Raw genomic sequence first — 16,997 nt, 5'->3', positions numbered from 1 at the left:
AGTTATGAAGAAAACAGTTAAATGAAAGTTGAGTTCTTTGATTTTCTCCAAATCACAACATTTATTATATTAACATGAATGTCATATTCAAATCTATAATTTAATGGGGAAAATACTCCTAGGTTAATTAAACATAAAAATTAATCTTAAAATGCTAAATCATCTTTTGACTCCTAAACATTTGATACAAAGTATTGACTTTAATTCATTTCCATATTAAAATAACTATGCCCATTACCTCTGTAGCAAGAAGGAATTATAAGAAATGAGGAGTGGAAAAGATATTCGTAAATACCAAAAACAGCAGTCCTCTTAAAACTAAAACTTCTTTTTATGGATCAATTCTTAATAAGGTTAATCTTATTATTACTCAAATTCCAATAACAAATCCCAGGAACAACAAATCAAAAAAGAATAGATTATTAAAGCTAGATACAAATATTACACAAGTATAATTAACAGACTAAAATAAAAAACAGACAAATACAAAATAATCTGGGTCTTCAGATATAATTGAATTTTCTTTTCCACATTTTACATAAATAAAACTAATACCTATATAATTACCAAGGATTAACAAAAAGTTACCTATTTAATATGGAAGAAACTCACTCTTTAAAAAAGGATCTCTTAATATTAAAAGTTTCTCAAATTCTAAATTCTTTTAGAGGAAATTTTGGTTACTTACAAAAATATGTGAAACACTTCTTTCTCTTCTTGCTACACCAATAAGTTAACATTTAAAGAACAAATGTATATTCTAAATGGGAAATTTACTGAATTTCCATTGTAAATTTTATATCCTAGCATAAGTAGAACCTTATGAGAAGACTGCAAAGAAAATGATGGAAAAAAGATCAATGATAGTCTTTTTGAAAAAAATTCTAGGCCCCATTTTCTCTCTTGGAGGTGGCCCACTCCATGCACCCTTAGTGTTATTCCACGTCATTAAATAAGTCCTTTATACTTGGTAAAAAAAATACAAATAAAAATAAAAACTTCTACTAGTCCTTTTCTCCAATGCATAATTTGCATTTTATATATGTATTTTTCTATTTTGCCTGCATTTTTCTCCATGCTATCATAAATTTTATCATCTTCATTTTTAACAACAACCTAAAAACCCATAAAGGAATGTGTCAAAATGTGTCATCTACTTGCTCACTTTCTATAGTTGGTTTTATTTCCTGTTTAGAGCTATTACAAAAAAGTGTTGCAATGGGCATATATGTTTAGACTACACTCTCTTATGTTTTTATATTATTTTCTTGGAAAGGTTAATGGGTACAGAGAAATTTATGACGAAAGAAACAAAGAAAAATGGAAAGGGAGGGGAGTGGAGGGGAAAAGAGAAAGGGGAAGGAAGGAAAGGAGAGAAGGAAGAAGGAAGGAAGGGAACTGCTAATTGCTTTCCAATGGTAACAACATTAAACAGATTTTTTTTTTCCAATACTTAGTAATGAACCCAGAATCTTGTACATGCTAGGCAAGCATTCTGTCACTGAACTACCTCCTGCCCTTTTTATTTTACTTTGAGACAGGATTTCACTAAGTTGCTGAAACTAACCTCAAATTTGTGATCTCTCTGCCTCAGTAGCTGGGATTATAGTGCTGTGCCAATACACCTGGTGGCAGCAGAATTTTAAGTGTCTTTCGACTGTACCTTAGTTCCCAAATAAATATGTTCTCTTCACTAATAAAATAGCATATTATTATTTGCATTTTCTGGTTCCTTAAATTACTGTCTCAACATTTCTCCACAAGTGATTAACTACTGTTGTTCCTTGACCACATTAAGTACTAGACATCTTAGTTCTCATACTTTTTTTAAAAAAGTTTGAACTCAGCTACTTGGGAGGCTGAAGTGGGAGGATCAACTTGAGCCCAAGATTTTAAGACCAGCCTGGGCAACACAGGAAGACATCTTTACCAAAGAAAAATCGGATGATTTTTATCTAATTTAGACATAAGACATTTCCCATGATTATATTTTCAAGATTGTTTGCTTGTTTTGCAAGTCTGTATTTAGCCAAATTTGTTCATTATCTCACTTATTAACTTATTCAGCAACAAACTTATTAGGGGAAAAAAATTTATACCTGAAGAGATTAAAGTACTCCAATTATTTTCCTGTAATTTTCCATTATTTTTAGTAATCTATTTGGATTTATTCCAAATGGTAAACGAGAATCTAAACTGATTTTTTTCCTTATTATTTTGTTGCTTAACCAAAACCTTTTGTTTTTATTACAAGTTTACATTCCAACATATAAGGGAATCTGTTTACAGGCTACTAATTATTATATTGATTAGCCTATTACCACTTGTGTGTGTGTATGTGTGTGTGTGTGGTGCCAGAGATTGAATCCAGAGCCTCACATATGCTAGGGAAGCACTCCAGCACTGGGCTACATTCCCAGCCTTACCACATATTTTAAACTACTACAGACTTTTAATAGTCTCAATATCTAAAAAAGCCAATATCTACTCATTTATTATTCTTTTTCAGAATCTGTTTTGGGATCTAGATAGAAAAAACTTATATCATTTGGGTTCATTTTGTTGTGGGGGTGGTGGTACTGGAACTTGAACTCAGGTACCTTTTACATCCCAGGTCCTCTTCATTTTTGAGAAGGTCTCACTAAGTTGTCTCGGCTGATCTCAAACTTGTGATCCTCCTGCGTCACACTCCTGAGTCACTGGGATTACAGGCTATGCCACCACACCCAGCTAAGAACAGGATCAGCTCTCTGATCCAAAAATATCAGTAATAATCAGATTTTCTATCCAAAAATATCATTATGTCTCCGTATAGCCAAAATTCAAAACTTCATAGTTTTCTTCTGTAACAAGTATTTATTAAATAATTCTATAACAAGTCTTTCTTTTTAAAAATACTGTTATTTCTATATATTTTATATTTTTGGATTACCATTATGAATTGGATCTTTTTTCTTATACTAATAGGTGATTACATATAAATATTAAAAAGCAAAAAATTCTATATATCTTTGATCAAACTTTTTCACTTGACTTTTAAGAATTTTTTCATATTCCAATTCATAAACTTGCCTTAACCAGGAAACTATTTTTCAATAAGCCCATTTTTTATTTTTGTAACTTTACTAAAAACAAACCCACAGGCCTGAAATCCCAGCGCCTGGGGAGGCTGAGATAGGAGGATTGATAGTTCAAAGCCAGCCTCAGCAAGGGTGAGGCGCTAAGCAACTCAGTGAAACCCTGTCTCTAAGTAAAATACAAAATAGGTCTGGGAATGAGGCTCAGTGGTCAAGTGCCCCTGAGTTCAATCCCTGGTACCAAAACAAAACAAAAAAACAAACCTGTATCCATCTCCATATTTCTCACTGTTTTTTTCTCTTCTGCGCCTTTGTTTCTCTCGCCGAGCCTCAATCCGTCTCTTTTCTTCTTCTTCACTTTTAGGATCAGTTTTTGCTAGGATATCAAACAAAGAGTCAGAACTAAAAATCATTTTTTCATTTTCCCTTTTCAAGTACCAGATTATAATAAAGTATAGACATGACAAAGATTCCTTAGTGATCACAATCTAAACTGAATTCATCAGAAAAATTTAAGAGTTGAGACTACCCAGAATTTCAGAAACTGCACTGAATAAATTTCATTTGCTTTAAGGATCATAATCTTGCAATATTTGCTTTTCGTCTAGTAAATCTGTTCATTTTTTTCTTATCCTTACTCTAAGCAATAATATCCTTGTTACCTTAAATTATCTTGCATATCACATATATTTAACACTGAAGAAATTGACCCAGAATGAAAATAGAAGTCCAATGAACACCAGAAAGTCCTAGATGCAAGAATTCATATTCTTATTGTAAGAGCATGCCCAAAATTACAAAATATATAAGTTTCTAATTTTGTGATAATATGTACAAAACATAAAATTGACCATTTAACCATCATTCTGAAGTGTCCAATCCAGTAGCTTTAAGTACATTCACATGTTATACAACCATCACCACTATCTAGTTCCAGAACTTTATCATCAGTCCAAATAAACCTTAGTAGCTATTAAGCAGTTATTCCCTATTTCAACCCTACTCTAAAGTTCTAGTATCTATTAATCTACTTTCTGTTTTCTGGTTATTTCACTTAAATAGAAACAGCATTGTCTTGCCTTTTTCTATTTAGCTTCTCTTATTTAACATGTTTTCAAAGATTATCCATGCTATACTATGTTATAATATATACTGTTTTTTTTAAATCTATTCACCTGCTTGATGAACTTTTAGATTATTTCCACCTTTCTGCTACTGAACTATACTGCTACAAATATTATTATACAAATCTTTGTTTGAACACCTCTTTTTAATTTCTTAGGATATATACCCCTACAAGTGGAATTATCGGGTCTATTCAGTTTGAGGAACCACTCATCTGTTTCCCAGAGTGGCTATACCACTTTACATTTCTACCATTAGTGTATGAGCATTCCAGTTTCTCCATATCCTTGCCAATATTTGTTACTTTTTAAAAAAATTATGACCACCATAGTGGGTATGGAGTAGTATCTCATTGTAAGCTGACTCTCTTAAAATAGATTAAACCTAACAGCTAAAAAAATCCTAACCCATTTGCCCTTACACTTTTCCTTTCAGCTTAATAAACATATTTTAAACACTTGCTAAGTACACAATGGGATGTTTTAAAAATTATACAAAATCAATCTCTTAAAATTTAATATCTAATTTTTCATTATTTATAAGAGCTTAAATGTATATTTTTAACCATTTTTCAATACCCTCATGATTCACAGATTTCCCTCAAACCCTCAACGTAAAGTTCATTTACATATTACTTCAAACAAGAATTAAATTTCCCTTCCTATGCTAAAAATATTGATTTTTTTTAACCTCCAGGCAAATTAAAGAATATGGTTCCTTTCTTATTAATTTTCTATCAAACATACAGTCTATACTACTGTAACATAGGAAGAACTCATATACTGGAAAATTCAGTACATATCCTTTTAAGTTATCCATTTCATGCCTGAAAAGAGAAGGCATACCTGAAGAGAAGGCTTGATTTAACTAAAGAATTCTGGCTTCACTCTTAGCTACCCCTGTACTACTCTCAGGTTTTATTAAGAAGAAAAAAAAGGATAAGAGGGAAAGGACATATATCTACCTTAATGGTAAGTCAGTTTCTATAACAAACTTTGCAATATTTACATAACTGTAATTGTAATTGTAAAATGCATCTTTCAAATCTGTTCCAAGAAGACCAATTAGCTGAATTATCCTATTCTACTAATACCAGGTAAAATTTCTTACATGGTAAATAAATATCTATCAATGAACACACTATAAAAGGTACCCCCCAGCTGGGCATGATGACGCACACCTGTAATCCTGGTGACTTGGGAGGCTGAGGCAGAAGGATACCAAGTTCAAATCCAGCCTCAGCTACTTAGCAGGGCCCTAAGCAACTCAGCAAGACTCTGTCTCAAAAAAATAAAAAGGGCTAGGGTTATGGCTCAATGGTAAAGCACCTCTGGGTTCAATCTCTGGTATAAAAAAAAGGTACTCCACTAACTTGGTATCAGATTGTCGAAATATATTTCTGGCAGTGCTGGGGATTAAACCAGGTCTCATGCATGTTAGGCTAGTGCTCTACCACAGAACTACATCTCTAGTCCCAGAATGTTATTTCTCATTAAATAATGTAGGTATCATAACAGGAAAGTAGATTTAAGTATAGTATTTAATCCTTATCCTAAGTTTTACATTATAGTTCATATATTTTGAGGAAAGAATCTAATATTGTAACTTCAATTTTAAAAATACAAAATCAAAATGTCTATAATGTCATAATTAGGGGAAAAAGCTGTTTAAAAATAAAAAGAGGGCTGGAGTGTCCAATCCAGTAGCATTAAGTATTACTTAATGTGCCTCAGTGGTAGAGTGCTCACCTACCATGCATGAGGCACTGGGTTTGATCCTCAGCAACACATTAAAAATAAAAGATATTGTTTCTACCTAAAACTAAAATATAAATATAAAAATAAATAAATAAAAGGAAAAAATAATATAAATTTCCGTTATAAACATTTGGAAGCTTAAGAGCAGGGTTTCTGTGAACCAAAACTTGCCCTGAAACAAATCCTGGATTTAAGCCATTTACTGATTATCTGACCTAGGTGGCAAATTATTTATCTGTTCTATTCCTGCTGCATCAGCTGTAGAGAGGTTTGATACCCATACACAAACCTGAGCAAGTTCACATGAGAATTATAAAAGTAATGTACACTATGCTCTCTAACAGTGTCTAAAGTCCAATAAGCATTCAATTAGTGCCAGCTTACTATTATTAGCAATTACTAAAATCCCATTTTTAATAAAGATATTTATCAATCCTTAAGCAACTTAAATGGAGACAAAATTTAAAAAACAAACATACTGTATTTCAAAAATATATAATATAAACACAAGTTTTTAAAAAATCAGGACTTACTTAGGTCTTCATGCTTTACTCCCTCTGCCCTTTTTGGGGAAATTACTTAAAGGCTATCCACCACTTTCTTAGCAATTCTGACAGCAAAAAACACACTCTAAGACATTCACTGTAATCCTCACTACATCTTATTTTTAAAACTAAGTGTAAAAACATCAAAAACTTTCACCAGAACTTGAAAACATTCATTTATTACAATTATCTAAACCTTCTTCAGCTCCAAATGAGTTATGTAATTAATTATTAATCCTGAAGAGAGTAACTTTTGCACCTTTGTAATACCACCTACTTAAGAAAGACAAAATACTTTAGTAATAATCAAGGCAAAAATTTGAAAAATAAAAGTAATTCAATGCACAGGCAAAACATTTACTGTATACAATTTTACTATTATGTTTTCACAGAATGCTGATAAATATATTTCCTTAGCTTTTTTAATTATATCCTTGGCTTACTATAATTTGTTCAGATATACTTGCTCCCATTTAGAGATACGTCACAATGTTAAACAACAAAAGTAACAGAGAAACATAAATAAAAGTAATGAGAAAAAAAGAGTAACTTGGTTCTGTGCTTTCTTAAAAAAAGAAAAGAGCTTTATGGAATATAATTCCCCCTTCTAAATTATACGATCCAATAGTTTTCAGTGTATTCACAGATACGTGCAACCATTATCACAATCAATTTTAGAACATTTTTATCAACTCAAAAAAGAAACTGGATATTCCTCAGGTATTACCCAACTCCTCACCCTACTGCCCAAAATAATCATTTTCTATTTTCTATCTCTAAAGTCCATATAATATATGGACTTTTATGACTGGCTTCATTTACTTATCATAATCCTTTCAAGGTTCATTCAAGTTATAGCAGGATCAGTACTTCATTCCATTTTATAACCAAATAGCACTCTGCTATATGGACAGACCCTATTTTGTTTATCCATTCATCTCATAATATCTGGATTTTTATCTAGTTAGCTACTATAAATAATGCTGCTATAAACATCCATATACAATCACAAGTTGCTAAACAACCAGGCTATGTTCTGAGAAATGCATCATTAGTCTATTTTGTTATGTGAACATCACAGAGTATATTTACACAAACTTAGATGATATAGTGTACTACACATCTAAAATATATGATATATATCATTCTATATGTACTTATCATTGACCAAAACATCTTTATGAAGTATTTGACTGTATGTTTATGTGTGAACTGATATTTTCATTTATGTTTGATATAAACATAGAAGTGGAATTGCTGGGTCATTTGATGATTCTGTTTATTCATTTGAAGAATTGCCAGACTATTTTCCAAAGTGGCTTCCCCATTTTACACTTCCACTAAACGTGTACAAAGGTTCTAATTTTCCCAGATCCTTGTTAAAACTTAGTATCTTTTTTTATCTTTTTTATTCTAACCATCCAAATGGATGTGAAGTAGTATGTGATTGCAGTCTTGATTTGCATTATCTGATACCTAATTATTGAGTACGTTTTTATATGCTTATTGGCCATTTATATATATTTTTTGAAACAAATGTCTGTTCGGATTCTTTGCCCACTTTTGAGTTGTAGTTTTGTTACTGAGTTCTAACAATTCTTTATACATTCTGGATTCAAGTGCTACCCAGATGCACGACATACAGAAATAATTTTCTCCTATTATATAAGTTGTTTTTTCATTTTCTATTGATGGTGTTCTTTGAAGCACAAAGTTTTAATTTTGATAAAGACAATTTACCTATTTTTTGTTGTTCATCTTGTCTTACAAATTCCTTGCCAAATCCAAAATCATGAAAATTTATCCCTGTATTTTCTTCTAAGAGTTTTATAGTTTTAGATCTTCCAAGTAGGTCTTGCATTTTAGCTTTGGCATGTGGCTAGCCAGTTGTCAAAAATACTATTTTCACCTCTACAATGAAAACTACAGAACACTGAAATTAAAGAATACCTTGGAAGATGAAAAGATCTCCCTATCTCCCTTGTTCTTTTTTTTTTTTTTTTTTACATATTTATTTTTTTGGTTGTAGTTGGACACAACACCTTTATTTCACTTGTTTATTTTTGTATGTGGTGCTAAGGATTGAACCCAGGGTCTCGCACGTGCGAGGCAAGCGCTCTATCGCTGAGCCACAACCCCAGCCCTTCCTTGTTCTTAGGCAGAATTTATATTGTCAAAATGACCATACTACCAAAAGCATTATACAGATTTAGTGCAATTCCAATCAAAATCCCAATGACATTCCTCATAGAAATAGAAAAAGCAGTCATGAAATTCATCTGTAAAAATAAGACACCCAGAATAGCTAAAGCAATCTTTTGCAAAAAGAGTGAAGCACCAAAAACATACATTGGAGAAGAGATAGCCTCCTCAACAAATGGTGCTGGAAAAACTGGAAATCCATATGCAACAAAATGAAATTAAACCCTTATCTCTCACCATGCACAAAACTCAACTCAAAGTGGACCAAGAATCTAGGAATTAAACCAGAGACCCTGTATCTAATACAAGAAAAAGTAGGCCCAAATCTCCATCATGTTGGATTAGGCCCCTACTTCCTTAATAAGATTCCTATAGTGCAAGAATTAAAATCAAGAATTAATAAATGGTATGTATTCAAACTAAAAAGCTTCTTCTCAGCAAAAGAAACAATCAGTGAGGTGAATAGAGAGCCTGCATCTTGGGAGCAAATTTTTACCACTTGCACAACAGATAGGGCACTAATCTCTAGGGTATATAAAGAACTCTAAATGCTAAACATGAAAAAAAACAAATAACCCAATCAATAAATGGGCCAAGAACTGAACTGACACTTCTCAGAAGAGGATATACAATAAATCAACAAATACATGAAAAAGATGTTCAACATCTCTAGCATTAGAAAAATGCAAATCAAAACTCACTCTAAGATTTCATCTCATTCCAATCAGAATGGCGCTATTAAGAACACAAACAACAACAAGTGTTGGTGAGAATGTGGGGGAAAAAGTACACTCATACATTGCAGGTGGGACTGCAAATTAATGCAGCCAGTATGGAAAGCAGTATGGAGATTCCTTGGAAAACTGGGAATGGAACCATCTTTTGACCCAGTTATCCTACTCCTCAGTCTATACACAGAGGACTTAAAAACAGCACAATACAGGGACACAGCCACATCAATGTTTATAGGAGCACAATTCACAATAGCTAAACTGTGGAACCAACCTAGATGCCCTTCAGTAGATGAATGGATAAATCAAATGTGGTATATATACACAATGGAATATTACTCAGCAATAAAAGAGAATAAAATCTTGGCATTTGCAGGTGAATGAATGGAGTTGGAGAATATAATGCTAAGTGAAGCAAGCCAATCGCAAAAATCCAAATGCCAAATGTTTCCTCTGATGCAAGGAGGCTGATTCATAGTGGGGTTGGGAGGGGGAGCAAAGGAGGATCAGATGAACTCTAGATAGAGCAAAGGGGTGAGAGGACAAGGGGGAACGGGGGTAGGAAAGATGGTGGAATGAGATGAACATCATTACCTAAGTACATGCATGAAGACACTAAGTAGTGTGAATATACTTTGTATACAACCAGAAATATTAAAAATTGTGCTCTATATATGTAATATGAACTGTAATGCATTCTGCTGTCATATATAACAAATTAGAAAAAAAAAAAAAACTATTCTCTCTCCATTGAAAACTCTTGATGCCCTTGTTATAAACCAGTTCTCCACAGATGTCCGGGTTTATTTCTAGACTTTCAACTTTATTCCACTGATCTAAATACACTGTCTTGATTACCATCACTTTGTGGTAAGTTTTGAAATCATGAGGTTTAAGTACTTACACAACAGGAATTTTGATAAAGATTGTGATGAATCTATAGATCAGTTTAGAAAGTAATGTCATTTTGACAATTTTGTCTTCTAACCTAGTTTAGTTTTTCCATTTGTTTAGATTGAATATCTTACAACGTTGTATAATTTTCAAAATTTAGTTTTGCTTTTTTTAAAAATGTATTCCTAAGTAATGTATTATTCTTGATGCCTCTTTTTTTTTTTTTTTTTTTTTTTTTTTTTTGAGATAAGGTCTCACTATGTTACCAAGGCTTTTCTCAAACTCCTACGTTTAAGTGATGCTATGACTACAGCCTCCCAAGTAGCTGGAACTACAGATCACATCCCCCTGCCTGGCTTGATGCTATTATGAGTAAAACTTTAATTCCATTTTCAGTTTGGCTCAAAATTTTGCACTGGTCAATGAAATTATGGCATTTGCAGGTAAATGGATGGAGCTGAAGAATATCATGCTAAGCACAAAATAAGTCAAACCCAAGAAAACCAAAGGCTGAAGGTTATCTCTGATAAGCAGATGCTAATCCATAATGGGGTGGGAGTGGGGGAGGAAGGAACTTTGGATTGTGCAGAGGGGAGTGAGGGGAGAGGAGAGGATGTTGGGGATGGGACAGACAGTGGAATGAGACAAATATTATTACCCTAGATACATGTAGAATTGCACTATCTGTGTGACTCTACACCATGTTCAGAGAGAGAAGGAGAAGCTGTGCTCCATTTGTGTATAATGTGTCAAGATGCACTCTACTGTCATGTGTAACTAATTAGGACAAATTCAAAATTTAAAAAAAAATTTGCACTCATCAATATATAAATAGAAATATCTCTAAGAGTCATCATGTCCAGAAGATTAAAAGCAAATGAGTTTTCTAGAACAGTTTTCCCTATTGCCAAAGGACCAGGAAAACTTTCTTTGTCCTCACAAAGAGATTCTGACATAACAAACCACTCTTCATTAACAATGCCTTCAACAAAAACTATAACAGCCAATTAAGGGGTGTGAATCAAAATTATGTGTATTACCTTTTTACAAATACAGATGTTCGGGCCCCACCTCACACAACTCAGAAAAAAGATCTAGACAAGGGTGTGTAAATTTAAAAAGTATTTCTGGGCAGTCATGACTAATTAATAACTATACTAGGGATTCACAGATCTAATGTGCATAGTTATAATTATTATGCAGCTTTTCTACATAAACACTGAAAATTACCTTAAAGCAATAAATTTCAAAAAATAAAGAGTATCCTAAACCATAGCAATTATGTTTTCTTACTTACTAGGCGATTTGCTGAGGCTCATCTTCTCCATAGGTTTTGCTAGCTTAGGTTTCTTGATAAAGGTTCCACTGGGCTTATTAAATGGCTGCATCATTTTTCTCTTTATTCCTCTTGCAGCAGCAACTGTCACACTGGTGGGTTTGTTTTGATAGTCAACAACAATTCCAGGTCTATGAATGCTTCCAAAATCACCCATATGCTGTAAATTTGTGAAATCAAAAAATATCAGCATATTGTCCAACGATAAAATATAAATCATATAAAATTTTCACTTTATCTATTTACTAGTTTTCACATGAAAATTCCCTGAAATGTGACTAAATTTTACATGTCCACTTGGAAAAAACACATTAAAAAGCTTTGTAAAGTATTACATGAACTTGAATCCAGTGAATTAGTGTTTTTACTTCCAGTAGAACAAATGTGAATATTTCCTACTTTTTAATTTTTACAATTCAAAATTATCTGAGATCATGAACAACATATGTGCCTGTCAGAAGGTTACCACTTGTACAACTCTCTGACAACTCCTCTTCAGAGTTCCTAATTGATGTTTTTCCATGAAAAGACCTTAAAAGAAATCTTTATTTTACTAAAACCTGGCTAAAAGCTAAGATACACAAAGAAGATCATATTTGTAGTTTGAAGTAAAAAAGATCCAGAAATCATTTAGGATTTCTCCCTGCTGAAAAAGGGAATTAGAAGGCGAGATGGAACATTAGTATGAAATAGGAGAGTTAAAGCATAACCATGCATCAACTTCCAAAACACACTTCAGATAAAGAATTGCATCTGACGTTCCATTCACATTCTTACCTAGAGAAACATTCTGACCCAGAAGCCCAAGAAGCAAAAGTTTACAGACGAAGAGTCATGCCACCAAACGACTCTTTATATCCCTTCCTCTTCTCTTACCATTAGCAAACTCCACTACACCAAGAAGTCACATGTACACAGAAATTTATTCTGCTAATCTTACTTTTAGAAGGTAAAGATTAAGGAGTAATCTGAAGAGAAGGACCCAATGGGAATTGTACAAGTGAAGATTAAAAATGAAGATCCTACTTGGCTCATCTACTTGGTTAACAGGAGGAAAGAAAGAGAAGTCCATTCAGACTAGAATGTATGTAAATACAAAGTACAGAAATACTTGATTTACTATCATGAAAACAAAATTGACATGTGAGGTTCTTATTAGGAAAAAAAATCCTTCACCTAACATATTAACAATGTTAAGTGTTTTCCAATTTCCAAACTAGAATGAATTTTCAATTTCAAAACCCAAAGCAAGTCTATTACCACTCTGACTACTTTCAATTAACCTACAATCATCAAATATGGTGGAAGAGCAACACAGTTGCTTACACTTGTATATTATGGCTTAGGTATACCTAACTAACCTAGTAGTTTCATATTAATCTTTTTTGGTAATCTATGTAGTCACATCAGAAAAATCTTTGTTAACTATCCATTAAAGGTGCAATGCATTTTACATAAGTAAAGAGTAACTGTTAAAACTGCAAAATTTCTACACAAGTATGACAAACTATACTGTCGTACCAAGGGCTAATGAACAGTTGAAAATATGTGCTCTACTACATTTTTTATTACAGGTACTTTCCTCTGCAAAGAGAATATTAAGAGCAATTGCCTTCCAAAGAAATTCTTACATTATAGCAAAAATACAATAGTCTTTAATACGATCAAACTAAATAATCCCAAAATCTACATACACTTACTAGGTAAAATTTTATATCAATCACATAACCTAAAAACATAAAATATAATCTCTATATTTCCTGAAATTAAACACCTGAGGACTAATATATATACTCATTTAAGTAATAATTTACAAAATATTATTGTCTAGGAAGGAGCCATAACCATGTCTTACATTTTATAGGTAGAAAATTATTTCTCAATAGTAAAGCTAGAGACACAAGGGGAAATAAAGCAACCACCAACAGGACATACTGTAAGACAATAAGTTATCAAAATTATACTGACCACAAATCATTCTACAATCTATTATACACATCGACTTCACCATGCTCTCCTGATTTATCACCAACTTTTAGTCTCTTGTGTTTAAGGTGAAACATAGAGCTCTAAAGAAATTCTAACTGCTAGGGTTTAGTAACAAAGCATAAACATTTTATCATACATTGCACCTTTAACCTACTCAAAAGCTCAAAAAGGGTTCAGTTACCTTTTACAATAATCCAAGAACTGTCCCACCAGCAAAACTGCTAGTGTTTACAAGGAAAAATGCAACTCCTTTTAACCCCTTTTAGACCAAACCTAACATCCTCACCTTTTTAATAAAGGGAGATATGGCATAATTTTATGAACATTCATCTCAAACTGCCACCTATTTTCTGAGGTGCTAGAAAAACTTTTATAGTCAACCTAAAACTTATGTTTATGACTCAGCTTTTGCTTAAAATACACTGGGATGAACAGTGTTTATTCTAGTTGAAAACCATGGTCTTGAAAGGGTTTAAAAGAGTTGACTAGTGAAAAGAATCTGAAAAGATTCTGTTGTACTTACTCCTCGGCCTCGGCCTCTGCCTGTTGATGGTCCTCCAAAAGCATCATAGTTTCTGCTTCCAAACGTACTTTCAGGATAAGCAGGCGTTCCTCTCCCCCGAGAGCCTACAGGTGCAGGCTTCATATGGGGTGAAGAAAAACTGCTGTAGGAAGAGTAATTCTCTCTTCCTCTGTCCTCCATAAACCCAGGCCTCAATTTTGAACGGGAGTAAGGTGCTTCCCAGCTAGACCCGCCCTGGTTTCTACCTCCGAAAGAGTCAAGGCTATTCCGGTAGGAGCTCTCAAATCGACCACCATAACTACCTCCGAAGCGGCTTTGTTCGGGTTCATTAAAACCATAGCCAGATCTGTACAGATCTCGCCCACCCAGAGAAGACCTGGAGTCGTAAGACTCATAAGGTCCAAACCTGGAAAAGTTGCACAGTAAGGGAAAAAACAAAAGTAAGCTTACTAATGTTAGACAATTCAAAAGACAAATTATCAGATGACATTTATCAACTAAAATTCATTTATACCATACTGATTTGCACAGTTCTACTTTTGTTCACACTTGATTAGGGCTGGGCAGTTCAACATGACACCAGATAGAAAGCTATCTGAGTCAGTTTCTAAATATGAATTGATAATAGGAAACCTTAGCTTAAATATCTGCTTTTTAGCAGCATTTCAATTTGATGAAGAAAAGATTAGTCTGTGATTATTTAAGCCCAGCCCTAGTCTTAGAAAAGGTCATTTGCTAAAGTTCACAAACTATTCAAACTTTCTTTGACACCATCCCTAAATTGAAAATCACAAAGCATTTACAATGTTTTGGCTTTCCATTGGGACACAAATTGAAGACTAAATAGATGTAGGCTATTTGTGACAGAGAGCGATCCTTTCGCACCCCCAATAATCTATTATCACAAAGCTGCCTCCTTGTGTCTGTAATAATCAAAATTTAAGGAATTATCTCAGGTTATAAAATTTTGACAATCTGCCAAACTTAGGCCAAGGTGAATAATCAATCCCTAATCACTTTTTACTTGTAGACTAGTAAACCTAACAAATCTAGAAGGATAAACATATAAACTAAAACATAAAAAGTAAAAGATCACCAACATATACCCTCTGCATATGAATTTTCAAGGCAGATGAGAAAGAACACATTTTAAAATGTCTTCAATTATTTGAAAAACTATTTCCTATCAGAAAATTATCACATTAAACTACTCTAAAAAAGGAGAGCACACAGTCTCCATGTTTTAAGTCAACAGAAAAAAAAAAAGTCATCCTACTTCTCACAAAACTAAAACATGGATTACAAAAATTACTTGTTATCTTACAACACAGTTTTATAAAGGCCCACAATTACATGAGATAAACGATAACATCTACAGAAACAGTTTATGCACACATTACATTTACAACATAATAGGGCAATAACTGACATTTCCAAGCATTTAAATGTGTTACATTACTTCAATCAATTACAGATCACTATATAGAAGATACTATTCATTTCTAAATACTAGTAGTCATATAAAAATTATTCCTCTTCTCAACTACGTATTTCAAAACTTCTTCCACATAAGAAAAAAGTTAACTGTTCATTTTCTTGATTTTTCTCTACTATAAATCATAGTGGCACACTTGAAGCAGAAAGAAGAAAAGTAAGCATCATTCGGTCCATCATTAAGGAATCCGGATCCTTCAATTTATGAAGAAGGAACGATGATTTCAAATGTCTCCTAACTTAGTTTTACTTAATATTCAGCAGGAAGCTTTGTGCCTCAAAAAGTAGACCCCCCTTTCCTGAAATTCAGTCAATCCTAAAGTCTGTAGATAAACTTAAGTTTTACAAAGTATCAACCATGATATATAGATACAATCTAGACTGTAATCGAAGGTACAGTATATGAGGCTTTAATACAATGCTCCTAACCTGGAGAACAAGTGTTTTGTAAACAGTAACTGCCAATAAATAACCTGGATATGATTTGAAGAACACTCTTATTATCACAATATGCTCTTACAACTTACTTTAGAATTTAAAAAAAAAAACTTTCTGAAATGTTTCTTATAGAAATTGAATGTTGCTAAACTGATTCACTTAAACCCATTCTCCGGCTTTACATAACACCCCACATTTGAAAAGATATTTTTTCTTTAATTGTTAAGCTTCACAAGTAATATTTTTAGAAACAAATTTTCGTATCAGTTGTTCAGACATTTTGACTGGTAAGGAGTTAAAAGTAAAAGTTAAAAAAAATTCACTGCTGAAGATAGAATATCTTACTCTATTATATTGAAATGATAATAGTTAGCTGAGATTTCTGTAAAATAATGTCTGGCAGTGCTCCTGAGATAATTTTTATGAGCATTAACACCTTTAAATATTTAAGGTGATTATTCAATTCTAAACAACAAAGTTCAAGAATTATAACATGCCTAAAGAATACTTAAAATAATATATCCAGAATCTTATAGTTGTCTAATTAATTGGCCAAGTGATTAAGCAATTTACCTGCTACCCCCACCACCACCACTGTGATTGTCCATGCCATATGACTGGTTTAGGTAGGAATCCATGGATCTTTGACCCCCATAGGATCCATGGCCATAGTCACGATCCATCCCTATAAGAGTTTAAAAAGAAAAAAATTAAATGATGCTCACCTTTACTGGCACTCAAAAGAAGAATTTTTAGATAAATATCCTTGAATGTCAGACCTCCATAAGATCCAGGGCCATAATCGCGATCCATTCCTAAAAGAGAGTCAATGAGGAAACTTTAATAAAATATATCATTTTCTTCAGAAAACTTGGTATAAAACAAG

General features: G+C 32.9%; 1 protein-coding gene across 2 annotated transcripts in view; it reads right to left on the bottom strand.

Moving 5' to 3' along the window:
- The window catches only part of Znf326 (zinc finger protein 326), a 37,233-nt gene that overhangs the window by 11,238 nt on the left and 8,998 nt on the right, over window positions 1-16,997 (bottom strand). The window contains exons 3-7 of one of the 2 annotated variants that reach the window (XM_077791307.1): window positions 16,891-16,926; window positions 16,685-16,796; window positions 14,180-14,585; window positions 11,629-11,827; window positions 3,342-3,453 (exon numbers count right to left, since the gene is read on the bottom strand). In XM_077791307.1, the coding sequence (XP_077647433.1) occupies window positions 3,342-3,453; window positions 11,629-11,827; window positions 14,180-14,585; window positions 16,685-16,796; window positions 16,891-16,926 (865 nt within the window). Of the gene's footprint in view, window positions 1-3,341; window positions 3,454-11,628; window positions 11,828-14,179; window positions 14,586-16,684; window positions 16,797-16,890; window positions 16,927-16,997 lie in introns of those variants that run through there. The other variant, XM_077791308.1, reaches the window with a different exon arrangement.

Source organism: Urocitellus parryii, chromosome 11, assembly GCF_045843805.1.
Source record: "Urocitellus parryii isolate mUroPar1 chromosome 11, mUroPar1.hap1, whole genome shotgun sequence".
NCBI classification, from domain to species: Eukaryota; Metazoa; Chordata; class Mammalia; order Rodentia; family Sciuridae; genus Urocitellus; species Urocitellus parryii.
The sequence above is the reverse complement of the archived record's forward strand: the minus strand, read 5'-3'. Positions and strand labels throughout refer to the sequence as shown.